Source organism: Hoplias malabaricus, chromosome 9 (assembly GCF_029633855.1).
Source record: "Hoplias malabaricus isolate fHopMal1 chromosome 9, fHopMal1.hap1, whole genome shotgun sequence".
Lineage (NCBI taxonomy): Eukaryota > Metazoa > Chordata > Actinopteri > Characiformes > Erythrinidae > Hoplias > Hoplias malabaricus.
The window spans coordinates 1717591-1741994 of NC_089808.1; the positions used below are offsets into that span (position 1 = coordinate 1717591).

At 45.3% G+C, this 24404-nt stretch overlaps 1 protein-coding gene across 4 annotated transcripts in view; it reads right to left on the bottom strand.

Moving 5' to 3' along the window:
• The window catches only part of si:dkey-172j4.3 (diacylglycerol kinase delta), a 106248-nt gene that overhangs the window by 30982 nt on the left and 50862 nt on the right, over positions 1 to 24404 (bottom strand). For 2 of the 4 annotated variants that reach the window (XM_066680395.1, XM_066680394.1), the window contains exon 1: positions 4412 to 4667. The exons of the other annotated variants lie outside the window; for them this stretch is intronic. In XM_066680395.1, coding sequence (XP_066536492.1) covers positions 4412 to 4576 — 165 coding nt within the window. In that variant the 5' untranslated portion in view covers positions 4577 to 4667. Of the gene's footprint in view, positions 1 to 4411; positions 4668 to 24404 lie in introns of those variants that run through there. 4 annotated transcript variants of the gene reach the window in all.

Below are 24404 nucleotides of genomic sequence, written 5' to 3' on the forward strand. Positions count from 1 at the left end.
AAGAGGACACAGAAAAAAAAAAACAGAGTAAAGAACTAGCCACAGATTACTATCAGAAGCAGTCCCTAGAGGGTTAATACGCTTAAGCCACAGTACACCAAAGTTTGGGGTTTTACTGCTTCCAATTTTCTTCACCGTTCTAGCAGCACACACACCTTATTGAATATACTCTTAAAGCTAACACTAATCAAATGAGCGGCTCTGCACCATAGACCACAATAACCTCGACTATATTCAGCACCAGCATAGAGTCATCCAAACCAACCAATCACAGCACGGTTCTAAAACTTTACTCAATGCCTGCTGTTGATTTATAAAAAGCCAACAGGGCGGCCACATCCGTTCCAATCTCAGGTCGGGAGAAAACTATGACCTGATCTCTCTGATAGCGCAAGGTCACTCAATCTCGCTTATCTTTCAGTTACCGTGGAAACACCAACAATCTGTCTACAAACACAGCTGTCTGTCATCTAATCAGTGTACCATGGAAGGGAGTGGCTACACTATGGAGTAATGCAGCCAAGGAGCACGCTAACTACATTTCCACAGTAAAAGCCAAGACTACGTACGGTTTGTTTATTTATTTCAAGAATATAATCCGTTTTTATAAAGAATCCAACACATATCTACCACATGTTGGTACCTAAACCAAAGAGTATGAAGCTAAAAAAAGGTTCTTAAACCCTCTGTACCTTTATGGAAATGAGGGTCGTTTTCAAAAAGTCTCCAAGTGACACACAATTACACATACATCACACTGGGCCCATATCCCAGCTTGGAACCTCACCGATTTTAGTACGTCAACTCCGCCTATTCATACAGCCACAGGAAGTACAAGTACGGGCTATGAATATGGGTCACGGGCAAATGTAAGGACAAAATACTCCACTCTGTGGAGCAGTGCTGAGGAAAGCACAGCTGACTTGTTGTTAGCTCTTGCTCTGTTTGAGGAGGTTTTATCAGCTATTTATCACCAGGCATTTGAATAATACTTTTAATACAAGGGCATTTGTTTTTTACTGATGGAGCGTAACATCATTTTTCAAGCTGTACCCATTTTAAAACAGAATACCTTCAATATTTTTGCAGTTTACTTTCAACGTGACACAGCAGACCTTTCTTTTCAATGAGGTATAGACAATGAAAGTGAAACACCTGGTTTTAGACCACGGTAATGTATTAGTGCGGTGTAGGGCCTCCTTTTGCGGCCGATACAGCGTCAGTTGGTCTCGGGAATGACATACACAAGTCCTGCACAGTGGTCAGAGGGATTTGAAGCCATTCTTCTTGCAGGATAGTGGCCAGGTCTCTACGTGATGCTGGTGGAGGAAAACGTTTCCTGACTCGCTCCTCCAAAACACCCCAAAGTGGCTCAATAATATTTAGATCTGGTGACTGTGCAGGCCATGGGAGATGTTCAACTTCACTTTCATGTTCATCAAACCAGTCTTTCACCAGTCTTGCTGTGTGTATTGGTGCGTCGTCGTCCTGATACACGGCACCGCCTTCAGGACACAGTGTTTGAACCATTGGATGCACATGGTCTTACTGGTGCAGTGTGGAGTTAATGAAGATTGTCCACCAGGCTGCTCCAATTTAGCCCTGACACCTCCCACACTACAATGACAGGTGTTTCACTTTCACTGTCCGACCCCTGTACAATCACAGTTTATACTGTATCATAATTTAATGCAGCACAATAATACTGCAGCACACTTTAACACAGAATATCTGCATCGCAGCAGATGTTTTTATGCTTTTTAATGGACTGTACAGTTGCTTTCATTGTTTAATGCAGCTGATCTAATGTATAGAACATTATGGCTATAAACAGACTACATTTGTACAATCGCAGTCTACTTTACTCTGCATCATACACCAAGATGCAGCATATTCTTTAAAACTAAATCTGAATTGCAGTTTGAGCAATTAGACCCAGCGCCCAGAGCTACACTCTCTTCCTCAGCTAGTAATTAACCTAATGAAGTGATTACATCCCCAGCTGCAACTCTGTGTGTGTGTGTACACTCATGAGAGAGGGCTTGTAAAACACTGATTCAGAGAATTTACTAGAATTTACTGTAAAAAAACAGCCTTACTTCTAAAGTCAGTGAGAACTACACCAAGACAAAACACTCAATAACAATCTCCTCTATTCCCTCTAAAAGTACCAACCATATCACTTCCATAGAATAAGCTTTGGGCTTTACAACCCTCCTGCTGACTCTTGCCACTGGACCCGGTGCAGCTGTTTCAGAGAGTCCTGTTTCATTCCACTGCTAGGGGATTTATATACGTATATCCCTCTAGCTCTGTTTGACATTGGACATCATGTTATTAGAAGAATAAGTAATTAGTCTTCCAGCTTCGGGCCACAGAGTGCAGAAGAACTAGTGACAAATGTAGTGGCTTTAAAGAACAGACGGAATGTGGAGGAAGCCTCCTGTGTTTTACCCCAGGGCAAGAACCTTCACCTGCCTACGCTTCACAACCACAAGTTACAACCTCAACTGAGGGACATCTGACTTCTCAGAGAGAGAGAGAAAGAGATTGTGTTTGAATGGGAACTAAAGCAGAGAGAAATGCTTTCAAGTCGCAAATGGCTTCAGGGTCTAGCCGGGGTCCTTTGAGACTGGAGGATAAAGCGAGGGGAGCCTTTGAAAAGACAAATGAGCTATCGGCAGTTGAGCTGTCCTGGAGGAGCCTCCTGTCTCCAGCAGGAAGTGCTGTATTTCCCCTCATTTAACCTGCAAAGTGTTCTACACAACAATATCACTTCGATTTCAGGTGAAGACCACAATGCTTACACTCTCCATCTTCAAAAGTCGAACTGATACACACCCAAATTGGGTCACAGTGCACCGCACCAGCACCACACACCACCACATCAGTGTCACTGCAGCACTGAGAACAACCCACCACCCAAATCGTGCTCTGTGGTTGGCCCTGACCCTTAAAGAACGGGGTGAAAGAACACAACTGAACGGCAACACTGAAGTATTAATACGAATTATAATTCTCCAACACCAGTAAACAATAACTAATCAATGCTAATCCTAATCCACTGTAAATCCACTGAATCCAGCAGTGAGCAGAGGTAGGAGTCATGCTCTCTGCTCGTTAAAGCCAGCTTTAATGGACAAAATGTACAATCAAATAATATAAATATTGTCCAATTAATTTAACGTTGTAATGTACATATTACTTCATACTCTACAGCCAAAGGTGTATGGACTTCTCTAGCAATGATCTTCTCTAAAACAAAAAGGTGCTTTAGTGCTTCTTTGCTCCAGTACGTCTCTAATCTTCTGAGAAGGCTTTGGAATTGATGTTGGAACATTTCTGTATTCCGTAAGGATCTGAGAACTTCAGTGGGATTAGGTACCGATACTGCATGGTTAGCTCCGCACCACAAACACCACTCCAGCTCACCCCAAAGTGGTGGATGGAACTCCATCGTTTGAAAGAACTTCGCAGCCCAGTGCTGGAGGTGTATACCCCTTAAACTCCAAAGCAACCTACTGATCAGTATCTGACCCAGTTGTGAAGGTCATATCCGCTGGAATGCATCAAGGAACTCAAACGCGGTTACTGTGAGGCTACTGTGATGTTACAGTGTTACTTCCTGGGTTTGGAGGATGCCTCTCTCCCACTGCCATTCCAGTGAACGATACAGGGAGAGAGAGAGACACAGAGACAGACTCTGCAGGCTTTTCATTAATGCTGCTGTAATCAGATCAGCACTGAGAGAGTTCTGCCAACTCAGATCAATGCTCCAAACACAAACAACGCTTCTTTGCCAAGTGTTAAAGTTTGATAGACGAGTGCACGCAGGTAAGTGCAGCTGTTTTAGCTTTATTTCCTGACCGACTAAGATTTGGAGCCAAATACAGTGCAAACGCTGTGTATTTTGGGATGCCTCACGCTCCACATGGTTCAAAATGCAGCAGCTTGACTATTGTATTAAGAAGATGCCTCATGTTCCCTCACGTTTAGGACTGAGGTAAGACTGTGTGGTCTGTTTTTACCCTGAATGCACTGCAGGACTGCTTTCTGTTTATTCCTATGTCGATAAAATATGGCTATTTATATATTATTTTATACAATGGTGACACTTGTGGGGTGTTTTTTAAACTGGTGTTGAATTGGCCACAGTATTTATTTCAGAATGTGTACAACATGAGGGTATTTGTCTGAACCCACTGATAATAAAATGATTGACATGTTTATAATGATGATTTTTCTGGCCTTAAACCTCAACACAGCCTCAGCCTTAACCTCAGTAAACAATAAGAAATGGTTTTACTCTTTCAGGCTTTAACACACACACACAAACACACACACACACACACACACACACACACACGAATGAAAATGTGGCCTGTACTGGTGTGTGTAGTGCAGTTCTAACCTGTGTATTCTGTCCAGTGCTTTTGTCCTCTCTGAAGTTAACAGTGTTGCCAGAGCAGAGCTCCAAAAAGTCCTCCTCACTCAGTCTACCCTGGTCACTGGGAGCACCACTACAGCTCCACCGCAGTGGCAGACAGCACAGAGTGGCCGGACACAACCTGGCCATGGCTCACATGCACACACTTGCTCAGTGCTCCACATCGACACACGCCTCACACTGACTTCCCTCTCTGACACACACCTTCTTAACACCAAGCACTTCCTCTTACAGGTGAGCTGGGAGGACTAAGGATCCTCTTAATACCCAGCCCAGCCCACTGAGAAACACACACACACACACACACACACACACACACACACACACACACACACACACACACACACACACACACACACACAGACAGACAGACAGACAGAGAGAGAGAGAGAGAGAGAGAGAGACAGGTGTGCTGAAGGAAATGCTTTAAATAGACTGAGGTAAACTGGTGGAACAAGATTCTTGAACAAACACACCAGGAAGAGAGAGACGCTCTGATTGGCTCCTTACACTGTCAATCAAAAACCAAGGGGAAGAGTAGGAGGAGTCAGATGATTTGTCAATGAGGTAAGGAGCCTGCCAAAATGAATGGAAAAAGTGGGTGTGCAGGGCTCTACGTGGTTCTACACACATTCCAGAATAATATAATTTACAGTGAATATGGAAATAAAATTGAATAATTAAAGAATTCAATAATGAATCTGAAGAATTACAGAACTGTCCTCATGTGTAAAAAAAAAAAACCTAGAAATCAAAAGACCTCTATTCAACCACTTCCAAATCCACCACAATCAGGAAGAATACACATCTGTTAGGTTGGAATATGTATGAAATATTAATTAAAATGATTATCTTGAACATTGAAAGGTGTTTCTGCTTTTTCAAAGGGCTCTAGAAACAAATCCAGATTTTCCTTTAAAGGTAATGCCCTTGCATTTTCTAACAATTACAAATGACAAGATTAAACAGTTATTTCAGCAAATTCCATCGGCCCCGGTTCATTCATTACCTGACAAACAGAGTCTAGAAAACTAGTCTTGAATCAAGTAACTCCTCACCTGGAGGAAACCCACACAGACACAGGGAGAACACACCACACTCCTCACAGACAGTCACCCGGAGGAAACCCACGCAGACACAGGGAGAACACACCACACTCCTCATAGACAGTCACCCGGAGGAAACTCACGCAGACACAGGGAGAACACACCACACTCCTCACAGACAGTCACCCGGAGGAAACCCACGCAGACACAGGGAGAACACACCACACTCCTCACAGACAGTCACCCGGAGGAAACTCACGCAGACACAGGGAGAACACACCACACTCCTCACAGACAGTCACCCGGAGGAAACCCACGCAGACACAGGGAGAACACACCACACTCCTCACAGACAGTCACCCGGAGGAAACCCACGCAGACACAGGGAGAACACACCACACTCCTCACAGACAGTCACCCGGAGGAAACCCACGCAGACACAGAGAGAACACACAACACTCCTCACAGACAGTCACCTGGAGGAAACCCACGCAGACACAGGGAGAACACACCACACTCCTCACAGACAGTCACCCGGAGGAAACTCACGCAGACACAGGGAGAACACACCACACTCCTCACAGACAGTCACCCGGAGGAAACCCACGCAGACACAGGGAGAACACACCACACTCCTCACAGACAGTCACCCGGAGGAAACCCACGCAGACACAGGGAGAACACACCACACTCCTCACAGACAGTCACCCGGAGGAAACCCACGCAGACACAGAGAGAACACACAACACTCCTCACAGACAGTCACCTGGAGGAAACCCACGCAGACACAGGGAGAACACACCACACTCCTCACTTTATCACAATAATGTGTTCTTGAAATGAATAAAAGACTTTTCCAGTGTTTTGTCATATTGCCAAGAATATCGTAATCTCCAAAATACCCTGAAATACTGTGATATTATTTTAGGGCCTTATTGCCCAACCCCAGTGTGGAAAAATTAAACCGGCCCAAGTCTAATGGATTTTGGAAGTGAGAATAAGTCACCTACACTTCACACACTACCTGATGTCCCTAAATAACTGGCCCAATCCCCACTGCTGTCCAACAGCTGTCATTTATACACATCTATATCTACAGCTACAGTTATAGAACATGTCAATGCATTTACTGCTTAAAATGTGTTTTTAAAGTGCTGTGAAAAACTTATGAGGCAAGAACAATAAGAAACCGTAACCAGACCAGAAAGCAGAATAAGACAGTGAGGGAAATCACACACACACACACACACACACATACACAGAAGTGCCTGTCTGCTTGGTCTTGTCAGCACCTGTCAGCCTACAACTGAGTCTAATGAGACTAAACAACATGTTCACACACAAACACACACACACAAAACTGGTTTTCGTGTATTATGGGGACATTACATTGATTACTTCCATTTTGTGGAAAGTCATCCCTGACCTTGCCGAACCTTTACTGTGACTTGGCTAACCCTAACCTTAGACATGTCTTCAGCTTAAAACATACTGGTTTCCATTATTAGAGCCAGCTCCTGGTCCCTACAAGGAAGTGAATTCCCTACAATATGAGTGCATAGACACGTTTTGGTCCCCATGGCATGACATATACCTAGTGTTACAGTGTTAAAAGAATGAATTCAAATTTCCTGAATTCACGAGGACAGACTCTTTCCCTGTTAGACCGGTTGAGATGTGAAACTCTATGCGGTATCAACACCGCTCTCCACACTGAAGACATGGTTTCTGTTCCCAGCTCGGGTAGGTACAGTCTGCTAGTCCTTCTGCATCTGTGACATCATCAAGAGTAAGTCACTGTAGTTAAGAGCATCTGTCACGTGTCATAAAGGTAGAGTGGATCAAAGCTCCCAGCACTACTTCCCAGGCCCAGTTATTCAGAACACACATAATGAAGCAGACCACAGTGATGGTCATTCAAGCCGCAGTATCCAGGTCAGACACTAGAGGGCAGCAGTGGTAGGCAATGGGAGACAGAATACTGCAGTCATTTATAACTGCCTGCTCACTATCATCTCTGTTACTCATGCATACTCATACAAACCACACACACACAAACACACACACACACACAAACACACACAAATACAAGCTATAACCCCATACACATATTCACACTGCATATGAGGCTATAATGCACACACACACCAAGACAGCCACTGCTGACACTACGCAAAAGATCCATGACAGCCTGGTGGCACGCAGCGTTGTCATAGCAACAGGCCAAGTTCGAAACCGGCCCCCTGAATGGGCACCGAGACTGACGAAGATAAGGCTGCCTCACACAGACACACACACACTCCTCACACCGTGCACTCAGGGCTCACTGCCCGGTGGAAAAGAGGTGGCATGTCACTTCCTGAGTGAGTGTGAAATGTGTGTACTCAGAGAAGCGGCAACATGGCAACGCCCGGAAACATATGGGGCTTAGTGGGTTAATCTCTTTCTACAGAGCCCTGAGTCTGCACATACTGACACACACACACACACACACACACACACACACACAAAATCAGTACACATGAGCTATGCGTCCCAACAGAGTGTGACAGCTTGAGCATGCTTATTACCAACAATAGGATTCCTATTTGAGCGCTAACGTGCCGGATAAAAGTCCATACTCCATCTGCTCCACACCCTTCAGAACTAAACATAGATTGCTTGAGCTCTGAGGAAAGAGAGTTTAACATCAAAGTTGCAGTGAGTTTCACAGCTTAGAAAACTCATTTTCATTCAGAGCTTCTTTCACATCTTCACAGTTTGCCTCTATCTTCCACTGGCATTGACGGAACTGGGGGGTTGTCTGACCTACAAGCTGACGTACAGCTGTTCTTTCATAGCAACTATTTACAGCCAGCGAGAAGCTGTAGAGCAGTGATCGACCGATATATCGACCGGCCGATTAATCGGCTGATTTTTTGCATTTTTTAAATAATCGGCATCGGCCGATATATTAGCGCAAGAGGCTGATATTTACGTAATGCACAGGCAGCGCTGTGGGCAGCTCCGTCATTCTGGCTTTAGAGCTCCCCTTGCGTCCATTTTGTCATCTAACAGTGCACAAGTTAGTCAGTGAGCACAAGTACAAGCCTCCAACCTGTAGCTGCATGCCGTCTCATCAGAGAAAACGGTACGAGTTATTTTCTCCTCTTCAGCTCTCACTATTTATTACTGCTGCTGTCATAAACGACTGAGTGGATAGTTGTAACCTCGCTCATTGGTCGGCGGCGCCTATAAAATAATCACTCATTATATCCGTCAGTGTATCTCAAGTACTACGGGTCCAAATTAAATCTTAAAGTCACTGCTTTTCATTGATTTAATCATTTTATATTTAATCTCACTCAATAAATAAGTATTTTTGCTGTTATTGGAAATTGTAATGTGGACATATCATACACCAATCGAACGGTCAGACTCTCGGGGTCACGAGGATATAAACCATTATACACTAAAATGTACGACTAAGGAATTAAAGCCAAAAAAATGAGATATACCAAACTTCAGGTTTCTTCCTCGTCGATGACAAAACCACTGCTTCTCGAAGCCTGAAGAGTCCACAAGCGTCTCACACACAAAGTTAACACAGCAGCGCTTACCTTAGACAGTCCCCTTCAAAACGAGACTAAATCTGAGCCTCTCTGTCAAACCGTTCGTGAGTAATCCTCAAGTTTGTGTCAAGAGCATGGCCAAAAAAATAGTACACATTTTCCAAAAATAATTAAAATATGATCCCTGTGGCTGCCGCGTAGTTTAAGCGATCAGCTTTCCAACGACATGTCAATCAAATCTGTAGACCAATCAGGGGCAGAGTTATGGCGATGTGCACCCAAGGAGGCGGGACAAACATATGTTTTCAGCGCCTAACGGACCCAGACTCAAACGGTTCTGTTTGGTGACCACAAGCTCCACAAACAATAATCAAGTCAATGAACATGTTTCAAAGCTTAGATGTGTTTTACTAGTCACATTTCCCCCACTGAGGGCATTTAAATGCAGCGGGGGTGTGGGGGTGGTTGCCTTTGATCTACAGCCAATCAGAGTGCAGCTCTCGCCTTTTAACACGTCAGACATTTAAAGGAACACTGTACTCTGTAAGAAACTCAGTACATCAGAATAAAACACACCAAACCTAAGGGTTGTTACTGTTTGGTGAGGGGTCAATGGCCACTTGGTGTTGGACCGGAGACGAGTTTCTCACAGAAAGTAAAGAAAAACACTACGATGTTCACATTAGGTCTAGACCAGATCTATACACTGTATTACTGCAGTGAAAGTAATCATTTTCCTGATGGAGAGCTTGGGGTCTAAAGAGACACTTGGAGAGGCCACCTGTCCACTGTCTGCTCCAGCTTCAATAACTTCAGATCAGTCGGAGGTATCAACTCCACATTTTACCTGATGAAAGTAGACCCCTGGAGACACCATTTTAAAAAGAAAAAAGTAATGGGACTCATCAACTCTTCAGTTTATCGTCACTAACATTTGTCTTTTCCCAAAAATAAGACAAGCGCCTACATTTTTTTGTGATTTTCATAAGCTTTTGACCACTTCATATATATTTCAGGACTCTAAATGGTTTCTTTTACAAATTTGAAGGGTTTTCTGTAAAAATAAATCATGAAAATGCCTCTAGTTTATTCACTGCCTGAGGAATGGGAACATCGGCTTTACATATTGGCCATCGGCCACTGCTGCTGTCGGCCATCAAAAAAAACAAAAAACAATTACGGGCGATCACTACTGTAGAGCATATATCACCCTGGTATAAAGACATCATTATTATTTTTGTAGACTCTAACTTCCCTTGCACACAACATGAGAAGAGCAGAGGGGCAGATGTTAATACTGCAGCAAAGAGGAATCAAACCTTATAACCACTGACAAGTGAAAAGGCTTATGTTTAGATTAGCATCTGTCAAGGGGTTGTATAACGAACTGTGGGGCGGCACGGTGGCGCAGCAGGTAGTGTCGCAATCACACAGCTCCAGGGGCCTGGAGGTTGTGGGTTCTATTCCCGCTCTGGGTGACTGTCTGTGAGGAGTGTGGTGTGTTCTCCCTGTGTCTGCGTGGGTTTCCTCTGGGTGACTGTCTGTGAGGAGTGTGGTGTGTTCTCCCTGTGTCTGCGTGGGTTTCCTCCGGGTGACTGTCTGTGAGGAGTGTGGTGTGTTCTCCCTGTGTCTGCGTGGGTTTCCTCCGGGTGACTGTCTGTGAGGAGTGTGGTGTGTTCTCCCCCCCGTGTCCAAAAACACACGTTGGTAGGTGGATTGGCGACCCAAATGTGTCCATAGGTGTGAGTGTGTGAGTGAATGTGTGTGTGTGTCTGTGTTGCCCTGTGTAGGACTGGCGCCCCCTCCAGGGTGTGTTCCCGCCTTGCACCCAATGATTCCAGGTAGGCTCTGGACCCACCACGACCCTGAACTGAATAAGGGTTACAGATAATGAATGAATGAATGAATAACGAACCGTCAGTTCTTAAAACTGATGTGTTGAAAGCAGTAGAAATGGGTCAGTGTAAGGATCTGAGAGACTCTGACCAGGGCCAAAATGTGGCAGCTACACTATTGTATCAGAGCGGTATCCAGTGGTACTACCTGCGAAGAAAGTTGAACGAAAGGAATGGGGACACTGTCACAAGCCCCCTAGCCTCCTTTATACGGGAGGGAGTGAAGTGGCCAGCATGGGCACACAGACCTACGAGCAGCAGATTTTGATACAGTGCGTATTCTACCAACTTTCAATAAAGCCAGCATTAACACTGTTAGAGATTTGGACAAGATCAGTCCTCACATGCATCAGTGTGTTCTCCATTTTGTGTTCCTTGGGCCTCTGGTGGGTACTAATCACTGCAAACTGGGAGAACCCAAAAGACTTTGGAGATGCCTTCACCAGAACGTTATGATCATCTATAGCCCTTTATGTTCAAGCACAACAATGCATAGTGTGTTCCATCCTGTTATCTCTTAGTGGTTTTAATCTTCTGGCTGATCATTATATAGCGTATGCATAGTATTTACTCATTAGTCATTTGTCAACTGCCTTCAGAGGTATTAAATTCTACATAATGCCAGTTCCAATAGATTGAACTGAGAAATGTGGCATGAATACGTGACTGCACTGAGTGACAGCAGCTCTCTGTTACCCTTGGTTCTCAGAAGCCAGAGAAAGCCTGTGCTTGTCCTCTTCTCGCTGGCTGCAGGGTGAAGGCTGAGAGTCGTTCAGTGCGGGGTGGTGATGTAGGGTCAAGTCTAGCTTTCATATTTCACACTCATTCATAAAGAAAAAGTCCCAGTGTGAAAACATAGTGTCAAATTCTCCTCTCTGAAAAACAGCTTCAGCAGGAGGCCGTTCCAGCACACTCTCGCTTTTCAGAACGGCTACAGAACACACTCACTGAACTGAATCAGCTTTATGATGAGGACCCTTTCAGAGACCATCTATAATGATACGACCAACAGTGCCCTTCTAATGCAGAATCGTGAGCTTCTGGGTTCATTAAACCCAGTAAACAAGGAACGTCCCTGGACGTTCAAAATAAGTCTAAACGTAGTCTGTGAGGAGTGTGGTGTGTTCTCTCTGTGTCTGCGTGGGTTTCCTCTGGGTGACTGACTGTGAAGAGTGTGGTGTGTTCTCCCTGTGTCTGCGTGGGTTTCCTCCGGGTGACTGTCTGTGAGGAATGTGGTGTGTTCTCCCTGTGTTTGTGTGGGTTTCCTCTGGGTGACTGACTGTGAGGAGTGTGGCGTGTTCTCCCTGTGTCTGCGTGGGTTTCCTCTGGGTGACTGTCTGTGAGGAGTGTGGTGTGTTCTCCCTGTGTCTGCATGGGTTTCCTCTGGGTGACTGTCTGTGAGGAATGTGGTGTGTTCTCCCTGTGTCTGCATGGGTTTCCTCTGGGTGACTGTCTGTGAGGAATGTGGTGTGTTCTCCCTGTGTCTGCGTGGGTTTCCTCCGGGTGACTGTCTGTGAGGAGTCCCAGTAAACAAGGAATGTCCCTGGACGTTCAAAATAGGTCTAAAAGTAGTCTGTCCGTCAATGGACATCCAAAATCCATCTAAATGTCTGTGTTTGGACGTCTTTTCAACTTTCATTTTCAACCTTAAGAGAACGTTGATTAGACGGCAGTCGTTACGTTATTTCAACGTTGAATCAACGGCTAATTGTTTACTGGGAAGGAACACTAGGTAAGATTTGAGGTTTTGTTTCTGGGGCTCCCCCTAGTATGGTTCATTTTTACAGCACTTTACTGAAACCCATAGAGGAGGGGTAGGAGGTGTGGTAGTTTCCTACCCTCATCAAAAGTTACACAGTGCAGTTCCTGCAGTGCTGAGGCCAGAGTAGCAACAACAGAGGCTCTATTCTCCGTGTTACAGTTCAGTGAAGCATCTCAGTGATTTTGAAACGGCAATTTAAGGGTAAAAATATTACGTACTGTTCCTTTAAGTTCCTTTAAAACAATGCAGAAAATTACAAATCCACAAAAAAGGAGATATGAGTTTTTCTTTTGGACTTCCAGACACCGGAACATTGCTCTGAGGATTTGATTGCATTCGGTCATGTAAATATGTAATGTTTCGATACACTCCAACTCATCTCCACCACTCCAGAACACACAGATCCACTGCTCCACGGATCATTGCTGGGGGAGTTTTATACCCACACTTCCCCTGTGTGGCACAGAGCATGGGCCTCTTAGCACAGTGTGCAGTGGCTCATTTTTATGGAGGGGAAGTAGATGAATACAGTAAATACATGCCGTGTCCACACACGTCTGGGTATAGGATGTTTTTCTCTGTTGTATCTAAAGGGCTGCAGTAAGAGGGAAGTACTGTCAGTATCAGTATCTTGACCAAGAACCATCTGTAGCCAGAGATGTGCTCAGATGACTGACTCCATTTGCTTAGATCTTTCTATATTTACTCACTTATGTTTGTGCTGAGCTGATAAAACCAGTCCCTTTTAAATGAGAGTTAATGAGTTTGCATCCACCCTTCTGTCTCTGTTCTCTTTTACTAAGTATACTGTGTGTTTCCATCAGTCACACGCCGTGCACTGGGCACTGATGAGTAAACTGGAAAGTCCAACAGTCAGAGTATATTTTTAGACTTCTTTTTGTTTGTGTAGTTGGGATACCCCACTTCTGATATTTAAACCATTGCTGTGAAAGGCCTAGAGATGCTGCAGGTCACACTACTCTCAAGTACAATAATGGGAAGCTTTACATCCCTCTAATCAAAAGTCGCACGTGGTGATCACAGTCCGGAGTGCTCCAGTTCGTTGGTGGTTTTCGATGGAGATGTGGGTTGCACGCGGTTAGACAATTAAAGTGTGACTCTTTAAGCAGCTGCTTTCTGAGTTCCCACTGTTTTTAATGCTGATATAGAGTGAGGACCTGCTGTTTATATGAGGCCTGTGCAAAATACACCACTAAACAATTAAAGGAGGACTCATAAACAAACACAGGACACAGGAAATCCTTTAAACACTGTGTGTCAAAGCCTGGAGCAGACTTTCTCAGAAAATAATGTGTGATGACACTTGATAAACAGGAAAAAAATATCCTTACCAGCACAGACAGGCAAACACAAACACACACACACACACACACACACACACACACACACACAGAGAGAGACAGACACAGTGGTCACACTGATACTGCTTCTACAGCAGAGGTTTCTAATCTCATTGTGCAGAGCTGTCCACAAATCTGGCTTTGATTCCACATAATCCCCCAACCATACTGAGAGAGAGAGAGGGGGGGGGGGGAGAGGGAGAGAGAGGGGGGGGAGAGAGAGAGAGAGAGGGAGAGAGAGAGGGGGGGAGAGAGAGAGGGAGAGAGAGAGGGGGGAGAGAGAGAGGGAGGGAGAGAGGGGGGGGAGAGAGAGGGAGAGAGAGAGAGAGAGAGAGAGAGAGAGAGAGAGAGAGAGGGGGGAGGGAGAGAGAGAGAGAGAGAGAGAGAGGGAGAGAGGGGGAGGGAGAGAGAGAGAGAGAGAGAGAGGGGGGGGAGAGAGAGGGAGAGAGAAGGGGAGAGAGGGAGAGAGAGAGAGAGAGAGAGGGAGAGAGGGGGGAGGGAGAGAGAGAGAGAGAGACAGACAGTGAGTGAGAGAGAGAGAGAGAGACAGAGAGAGAGAGGGAGAGAGGGGGGGAGAGAGAGAGAGAGAGGGGAGAGAGAGAGAGAGAGGGGAGAGAGAGAGAGAGAGGGGAGAGAGAGAGAGAGAGAGAGAGAGAGAGAGAGGGAGAGAGAGAGAGAAAGAGAGGGAGAGAGAGAGAGAGAAGAGAGAGGGAAAAGAGAGAGAGGAGAGAGAGAGACAGGGAGAGAGAGAGAGAGCGAGAGAGCGAGAGAGAGAGAGAGAGAGAGAGAGAGAGAAGGAGATAGAGAGAACTGGAGGACGGAGGAGGTGAGTGCAATACAGATAAATAAAGTGAATGGCTGAAAGAGAAAGCGACATGACTATCTTTACTTATTAATGTTCATATTTTACAGTGTAAAAAAAATATCCTTTTCACATTTTATAGGAGAGGAAGCAATAGAGTGTGGATCAGTGAAGAAGAGGAAAATCAGAGATAAAATGGAGCGAGAAGAGATGAGACGAGAAGAAAAATGGAAGGAAGAGGGACTGCATTGTGACTGCTGCTCTCTCTGCATGTATGCCCACACACACACACACACACACACACAGACAAAGAAACACACACACACACCCACACATACATTATGTTAAATAGCTCTAACATGTTAATCACTGTGTTAGATGAAATATAAGCAAGGGAAGTGTGGCTAGACTCAGAGTACATTTCTCCAAATGGGTTGAATAGATGTAAATTAGCGCTAATCTATGAAACCATTTCATCTCTAAAGTCCATCCTTCAGCTTTCTATACAACAGAGAAAGTAGATTTACAATACGGCCAAATAATCATAGACACCTTCTCTAAAGTGTGCATTCAGCCATTAAAAAGAAACAGGATGCTTTGCCTAAGGCTACCCATATTTGCCCAATGCTAAGTGTTGGCTAGAAGGTTATAAAGCCCCTATATCCCAAGCTTGGGGACCTTATACCTGCCATAAACTTGGGTATACATAGTACAGAGAGACGAGAGCGGATGGAAAGACCACAGTGTGACAGTGAAGCATGGTTTACGCACAATGAACACCTGTCTGATAGCAGAAGTCACATCGGAACAATGGAGCTCTTTTAGAGGAACAAACGCACTCGGGCTCATACACACGCCGGCATAAAGCTCAGTCACGACTTCCTCCTCAACCCTGAGTGAGATGTCAGTCGTGCTGTCGCCACGGGAACGATCCTCAGCATCCAATCCTGAACTTCACCTGAGACCCACTCTGAACATCACCACTTCATTAAACCAGGGGCGGAAGCATGAATCGTTTTATATCACAGTCGCAATTTGCAAGAGTGCCATTTTCAGAGCACAAGAGCTACCATCTATTATACCGTCTACATTATTAATAAGCAGTGTCTTAGTAAGGGGGCGGCACGGTGGCGCAGCAGGTAGTGTCACAGTCCTGGAGGGACCTGGAGGCTGTGGGTTCGATTCCCGCTCCGGGTGACTGTCTGTGAGGAGTGTGGTGTGTTCTCCCTGTGTCTGCGTGGGTTTCCTCCGGGTGACTGTCTGTGAGGAGTGTGGTGTGTTCTCTCTGTGTCGGTGTGGGTTTCCTCCGGGCGACTGTCTGTGAGGAGTGTGGTGTGTTCTCCCTGTGTCCGCGTGGGTTTCCTCCGGGCGACTGTCTGTGAGGAGTGTGGTGTGTTCTCCCTGTGTCCGCGTGGGTTTCCTCCGGGCGACTGTTGTTGAGGAGTGTGGTGTGTTCTCCCTATGTCTGCGTGGGTTGCTGAAGGGTGACTGTCTGTGAGGAGTGTGGTGTGTTCTCTCTGTGTCTGCGTGGGTTTCCTCCGGGTGACTGTCTGTGAGGAGTGTGGTGTGTTCTCTCTGTGTCCGCGTGGGTTTCCTCCGGGCGACTGTCTGTGAGGAGTGTGGTGTGTTCTCCCTGTGTCCGCGTGGGTTTCCTCCGGGCGACTGTCGTTGAGGAGTGTGGTGTGTTCTCCCTGTGTCCGCGTGGGTTTCCTCCGGGCGACTATCTGTGAGGAGTGTGGTGTGTTCTCCCTGTGTCCGCGTGGGTTTCCTCCGGGCGACTGTCGTTGAGGAGTGTGGTGTGTTCTCCCTGTGTCTGCGTGGGTTTTCGTCGGGTGACTGTCTGTGAGGAGTGTGGTGTGTTCTCCCTGTGTCTGCGTGGGTTTCCTCCGGGTGACTGTGAGGAGTGCGCTGTGTCCAAACTGCCATTAAGACATTGGAGAACTCAGCACGCTTGGAGGGGAACAGTAAATGCTCATTATTTTATGTCAGCTAGCGGTCTACTTAGCATTGTGCTGAGTGTTAGGGAAGTGGAGGGTCAGCTGACCCACTGAGAGAGAGAAAGAGTAGACAGCTGTGCTTTATTAGACTATATTATTTCTATAGAAACATACATTCCACAGGCAATTGTCAGTGGTATTATAACTTTGATGAAGCAATTGGAAACGACAGTGACTCAGTCACAAAGGGGTAGAGTCAATTGCTACAGACCTCCAAACTTCATGTGGCCTTAAGATTAGCTCAAGAACAATGCATAGACAGCTTCAGGGAATGGATTTCCATGGCCGAGCAGCTGCATCCAAGCCTTACATCACCAAGCACAATGCAAAGCACACCACCACTGGACCCTACAGCAGTGGGGAGTCACGAATCACGCTTCTCCACCTGGAAATCTGATGGCCAAGTGTGGGTTTAGCCAGGAGAATGATACATGTTTGACTACAGTGTGCCATGTTTAACGGTTAGTGGAGGGGGGGATTATGGTTGTGGGTGTTTCAGGAGTTGACCTCGGCCCCTTAGTTCCAGTGAAAGGAATCCTTAATGCGACATCATACCAAGAGATTTCGTATTTTATTCCCAGATTCTCCCTGTGTCTGTGTGGGTTTCCTCCGGGTGACTGTCTGTGAGGAGTGTGGTGTGTTCTCCCTGTGTCTGCGTGGGTTTCCTCCAGGTGACTGTCTGTGAGGAGTGTGGTGTGTTCTCCCTGTGTCTGCGTGGGTTTCCTCCGGGTGACTGTCTGTGAGGAGTGTGGTGTGTTCTCCCTGTGTCTGTGTGGGTTTCCTCCGGGTGACTGTCTGTGAGGAGTGTGGTGTGTTCTCCCTGTTTCTGAGTGGGTTTCCTCCAGGTGACTGTCTGTGAGGAGTGTGGTGTGTTCTCCCTGTGTCTGTGTGGGTTTCCTCCGGGTGACTGTCTGTGAGGAGTGTGGTGTGTTCTCCCTGTGTCTGTGTGGGTTTCCTCTGGGTGACTGTCTGTGAGGAGTGTGGTGTGTTCTCCCTGTTTCTGCGTGGGTTTCCTCCGGGTGACTGTCTGTGAGGAGTGTGGTGTGTTCTCCCTGTTTCTGCGTGGGTTTCCTCCGGGTGACTGTCTGTGAGGAGTGTGGTGTGTTCTCCCTGTTTCTGCGTGGGTTTCCTCCAGGTGACTGTCTGTCTGTTCATTTATTTCATTCTCTGTAAATGCTTCGTCTGGTTCAGGATCACGGTTAGTCCACAGCCATAGGGGCGTAAGGAGCACACCCTGAACAAGGGGTCAGTCCATCACAGGGCATTACACACACACCCACAACATATCAGTGACTGTGAAGGACGTCGCACTGTCAGATCACTACTGTGTGTTCTTTGATATGTGGGCCTCACCAGTCATCAGAGATAGAAGAGTTTGTGTCAAGAAAAGGATTATAAAGGACTGCACAGCTACACTTTTCATGAGTAAATTGTGCACTACACCATGTGAACGATCCAACTCTGTTGATGATTTGCTGAATAGTTTTAATACAAAAATTGTCAGTGTAATGGATGAGATTGCGCCAGTTAAAATGAAGGCCTTGTCTTGCAAACAGAAAGCACCATGGAGAAATGCTTCTGTTGTTCAAATCCAAAAGAGGGAGTGTCGCAAGGCAGAACGCAGATGGCGTAAAACAAGTCTTCATATTCACAAAGAAATCTACAAAGATAGGCTACGTCAATACAACGCGACAATATGCAAAACACGACAATCCTATTTCTCTAGTATCATCAACAATAACACTAACAACAGCAAAATCCTCTTCACCGTGGTCGACAGACTTACTAACTCACCCACACCAATGGCCCCTGAATTAGTATCAACTGAGAGATGTAATGAGTTTGCATTCTTTTTTAACACTAAAATCCAGAATATCAGACAAGCGATTAGTACATCTATATCCAACAATGAGTCTGTACCCTCTCCATCACCTCATAAAAACTCCTTAGTTAAAATGTCAGAGTTCAGTACTGTTGATAGTAATATTTTAACTGACACAGTTAATCATCTCAAATCATCCACTTGCAGTCTTGACACACTACCAACCAATTTTTTAAAGAGTGTGTTTCACACTATAGCACCAGACATACTCCACATTGTAAACACCTCACTCATGTCGGGGGTTTTTCCGAGCTCACTAAAAACTGCAGTTGTAAAGCCTCTTCTAAAAAAGAAAAATTTAGAATCTTCTCTGATAAGTAACTACAGGCCAATTTCTAATCTACCGTTCATGGGCAAAATCATTGAGAAAATAGTTTTCAGGCAAATCACTGGTTTCTTGTCCATAAACAGTAGCCTAGACAAATTCCAGTCCGGGTTCCGGTCTAATCACAGCACTGAGACTGCTCTAATCAAGGTAATTAATGACATCCGCTTAAATACAGAGGCTGGAAAGGTATCTCTTCTATTACTTCTTGACCTTAGTGCTGCCTTTGATACCATTGACCATAAGATTCTTATAGATAGACTCGCAAACTGGGTTGGACTCTCAGGAACAGTCCTGAAGTGGTTCATTTCTTACCTGGAAGGCAGGAACTACTTTGTAGAAATAGAAAATAATATTTCAGAGAACATGCCAGTAACCTGTGGTGTCCCCCAGGGCTCTATTCTTGGTCCACTTTTATTTAATTTATATATGCTTCCTCTTGGCCAGATTCTACAGAACTATGGGCTGTCCTATCACAGCTATGCAGATGATACTCAAAGCAATTTACATGGCCCTGTCCCCAAACGACTCTGGCCCAGTTGACTTATTAAGCAAGTGCCTTGAACACATCACAAACTGGATGGGACACAATTTTCTGCAGCTGAATAAAGATAAAACTGAGATTATACTATTTGGGATAGCATAGCACTGAGAGACAAAGATTGGCTACGTATCTGGACTCGAGAGCCCTCAAATCTAAAGAACTGGCTCGCAACCCTTGGTGTATCAATGGACTCAGATCTCAGTTTTAGTAGTCATATTAAAGCGGTTACTAGATCAGCATTTTACCATCTTAAGAACATCAGTAAGATTAGAGATTTTCTGACTAAACCAGACCTAGAGAAACTTATCCATGCTTTTATTTCTAGCAGGATTGATTACTGTAATGGTCTCTTAGCTGGACTTCCAAAAAAGACCATTAAACAGCTTCAGCTGATTCAAAATGCAGCTGCCAGAGTTCTCACTCGGAGCAAAAGAAAGAGATCATATCACCCCCATCCTCAAATCCTTACACTGGATACCAGTCTGTTATAGAATAGACTTTAAGGTGTTATTACTGGTTTATAAATGTCTCAATGGGGTAGGACCAGCGTATTTATCAGATCTGCTACAGAGATATGAGCCGAGCAGAGATCTCAGATCTTTAGGAACTAGTCAGTTAGTCCTGCCTCGGGTCAAAACTAAACATGGAGAGGCAGCATTTAGCTACTATGCCACTTTTAAATGGAACCAGCTGTCTGAGAAGTATTAGAAGTGGCCCCCAACCGTTAGACACATTTAAATCAAGACTTAAACTCTCTTGTTTGAGCAGGCTTACAGCTCAGTTTAAAATATTCTGCACTTTTCTGTAACGGCATTTTTATTTCTTTTATTTCTTTTCATTTATTGTCATTTTAAATTGTTTTAATCATTTTAATCATTTTACTCTTTTTATGTAATTGTCTTATTGGAATTTTATGATTTTACTCTGGCTTTTAATGTAATTTCTTTTTCTGTAAAGCACTTTGAATTGCTTCTGTATGAAAGGTGCTCTATAAATAAACTTGCCTTGCCTTGCCTTGCCTTAGAGCTATGGGCAATTGCACACAGCCAGCATGACAGTTTTTGGACTTGTGGAGGAAACCCATTCAGACACAGGGAGAACACCAAACTTCTCACAGACAGACATTCCTAAGGTGCATTTTTTCTGTGAATCTGAGACATTCCTAAAGAAAGGTCATGTGTGGGTTCAGTGCTGGAGAGTGAGTCAGCGATTTTTGAGCTAGTGTATTAGGTGAAATGGCTGAAAGTGACAGGCTCCTGTGCTGTAACTGGACAGGGCTGAGGGGCAGTGTGGTGTAGTGGACGGTGCTAATGGAACTGTCCTGTGTGGAGGGGCATGCTGTAAGCCAGGTAAAGCTGTGTTGATTTACTGGGCACTCGCTTGCGCTGATCTACAGAACGCTGATCAGCTTCAGACAGAGCTCCACTGTGACACTCTGGATTGCAAGGATCAATCTGTGTCCACGGAGACCCCCACTGCCCACTCGCATTACAGAGCCCTCATTAAAGAGAGTCAGTTACAGCACAGCCATTGATCACAATGCCAATTAGATACAAAGCCTCTCTCTCACTCACACACACACACACACCAGCGATTGCTTTTTCATTTGTCCTTTACTCTCTCTCTCTCTCTCCCACACACACACACCTCTCTTTACACGTTCATTGTCACTATCACTCTCTATTTCACTCTAACATGTTACATTCCCACATTAAAGGACCACAAGGTTTCTCAACTCTGAAATCCACCAGAGGGCAGTGTAGAGCCTGCATTTGATACATGGATCAGAACAACTGTTCAGGTCAATAACACAGTAGCGCAAGAAACACACACAGGGAAAGAAATCACAGAAAATGACTGTCAAACAAGAAGCTCCGGCTCTTTAATTATAATTAAAAAGAAAATGTAACAAAAGGGGGCGGCACGGTGGTGCAGCAGGTAGGTGTCGCCGTCACACAGCAGGGGCCTGGAGGTTGTGGGCTCGATTCCCGCTCCGGGTGACTGTCTGTGAGGAGTGTGGTGTGTTCTCCCTGTGTCTGCGTGGGTTTCCTCCGGGTGACTGTCTGTGAGGAGTGTGGTGTGTTCTCTCTGTTTCTGTGTGGGTTTCCTTCGGGTGACTGTCTGTGAGGAGTGTGGTGTGTTCTCTCTGTGTCTGCGTGGGTTTCCTCCGGGTGCTCCGGTTTCTTCCCACAGTCCAAAAACACACGTTGGTAGGTGGATTGCCGACTCAAAAGTGTCCGTAGGTGTGAGTGTGTGAGTGAATGTGTGTGTGCTGCCCTGTGAAGGACTGGCGCCCCCTCCAGGGTGTATTCCCGCCTTGCGCCCAGTGATTCCAGGTAGATTCCAGGTGGTCACTCGCTATGGTCAAGAAAGGGAGTGTTTTCATTCTACTCTGAATGTCTCTTTTGGGGCAGTGACAGAACACAAGCTTAGCTCATCACAGTCTCCATCAGCACCCTCCCGTTTCCCAAGCCTCCCTCTTGTAGTAGTGGGTATTTATTTCAATATTCTTCAAAAATGTCCGTGTAATTTGACAGAAATGGCCACCCCTGTTTTTCCCTCATTAAAGCCCCTCAGCTACACTTCCACAGTCAAGCACAGTAACGTTGTGTTTACATGTTGACTCTGGAGAAATAAGCCTGCTTTATTGCAATGTTACGCAGCCAGCAGCTGTGTGCAGCCATGTAAACGTTGCCATGGTGATAGCAACCGCTGAAAATTGGCGATGATCAAAGAAAAGCTTTGGCGGTCACTTTCACATCCTGGAGGGTAAAATATAAAGCACAAAGAGGGAATAACTCAGAGCTTCAGGGTTCATCCTGTAAACTAACTAACACATTCACTGATATCTGACGGATGGGTTTATTTTTCCGGGGTTTTCCTAAAGTATACATGACTGAAAACAGGCGGCAGGAGAAGGGGACGCTTTGATTTCAGTTTATTATTACATCAGTGGAGAACAAGAGAGAGAGAGAGAGAGAGAGAGAGAGAGAGAGAGAGAGAGAGAGAGAGAGAGAGAGAGAGAGAGAGAGAAAGAGACAGGGAGAGAGAGAAAAAGAGAGAGACAGAGAGAAAGAGAGAGAGAGAGATAGAGACAGAGAGAGAGAGAAAGCGAGAGATAGAGACAGAGACAGAGAGAGAGATACAGAGACCGAGGGAGAGAGAGAGAGATACAGAGACAGAGAGAGAGTGAGTGAGTGATTGAGAGAGAGAGAGAGAGAGAGAGAGTGAGAGAGAGACAGAGAGAGAGAGAGAAAGAGAGAGATACAGAGACCGAGGGAGAGAGAGAGAGATACAGAGACAGAGAGAGAGTGAGTGAGTGAGTGAGAGAGAGAGAGAGTGAGAGAGAGAGAGAATTAAAACTTGCAGTCTGCTATTTTACATATGAATCCTATCCTAAGCAGATGGAGTTCCTCTTTGCCTATATATCACTCCCACAGAGTCACCAGTTCCTCCCTCTCTCTCTCTCTCTCTCTCTCTCTCTCTCTCGCTCTGTGTGTGTGTGTGTGCATCCATTACATCACTATCCTATTTTAGACTCCCTGAAGTGAAACCCATCCCTGCTTCATTTTATTGAGCATAATCAGCTACCTGTAGACATGCAGGCTCATATAACCAGCTCCAATTCAATTACTCTACCCTTCTCTATTGGATTGCTACTGGCCTCAGTAAGACTTGGGCTTTGGCTCAAATATCCCATGTGTGTATGGGTATCTGTGTGTGTGACTGAATAAACTATTGTGCACGAGTCCAAGACCACCCTTCATTCAGTAAATCTCCTGTGATGAAGTACAACAAAATATGGAATTCTCCTTTTAGATGAGGTACACCTGGAGGACTCCTAACAACCGTGCAAGACCCCCGCAGAAATCAACGTCAATGAAAGTACAAGTCCAAGCAAACTGTAAGACTGAAGCTTTCAGGTGGGGAAAGAAAAGCTGAAAGCAAGTCTCTTTTAACGGATGGAAGCTCTGTACGCATACTTCCTGTTCCTGTGTCCCCACACTGTATAAAAACTAAGTTGCGAGTGTGTCCAGGTACTTTGAGGGCAGTGATGTTAATGATAATGATGAAGGTGGACCTGCTTGTCCTGCCATTAATGCACAACATGCCATCAAACGTATTCCATCTCAGGTGATTCAGGTCATTAGAATATCCGTTAAAGGCTCTTCATACGAAGCTTGCCCCAGTCCTCAGTAACAGCTTCTACTCTTCGGAGAAAGCTGCATCCAGAGCACCCTGTTCTTTATAATGCATTTCTAAACAGATTAATCAATCTGTCTTTGTAAAGTTTCTTACACACAAAACGTAATCACATTATGTAAATGTATATGCTGTCATTGCATGACACTATTAATATCTACACAATAAGAAAACAAAAACAAAACAGGGCCGTGTAAAGCTAGTTGTCTATTGTTGACATGTCGCATCATTTATTCTGCTCAGTGACCCTGCTGTTACCAATATCTTCACTGCTGGGTTATTGATTTTCTTCCCCAAAATCCCTTCTTTTACAGAGTGGAGAGTATAATATATTGCCTGTGAGGAGTGTGTTGTGTTCTCCCTGTGTCTGTGTGGGTTTCCTCCGGGTGACTGTGAGAAATGTGGTGTGTTCTCCCTGTGTCTGTGTGGGTTTCCTCCGGGTGACTGTCTGTGAGGAGTGTGGTGTGTTCTCTCTGTGTCTGCGTGGGTTTCCTCCGAGTGACTGTCTGTGAGGATTGTGGTGTGTTCTCCCTGTGTCTGTGTGGGTTTCCTCCGGGTGACTGTCTGTGAGGAGTGTAGTGTGTTCTCT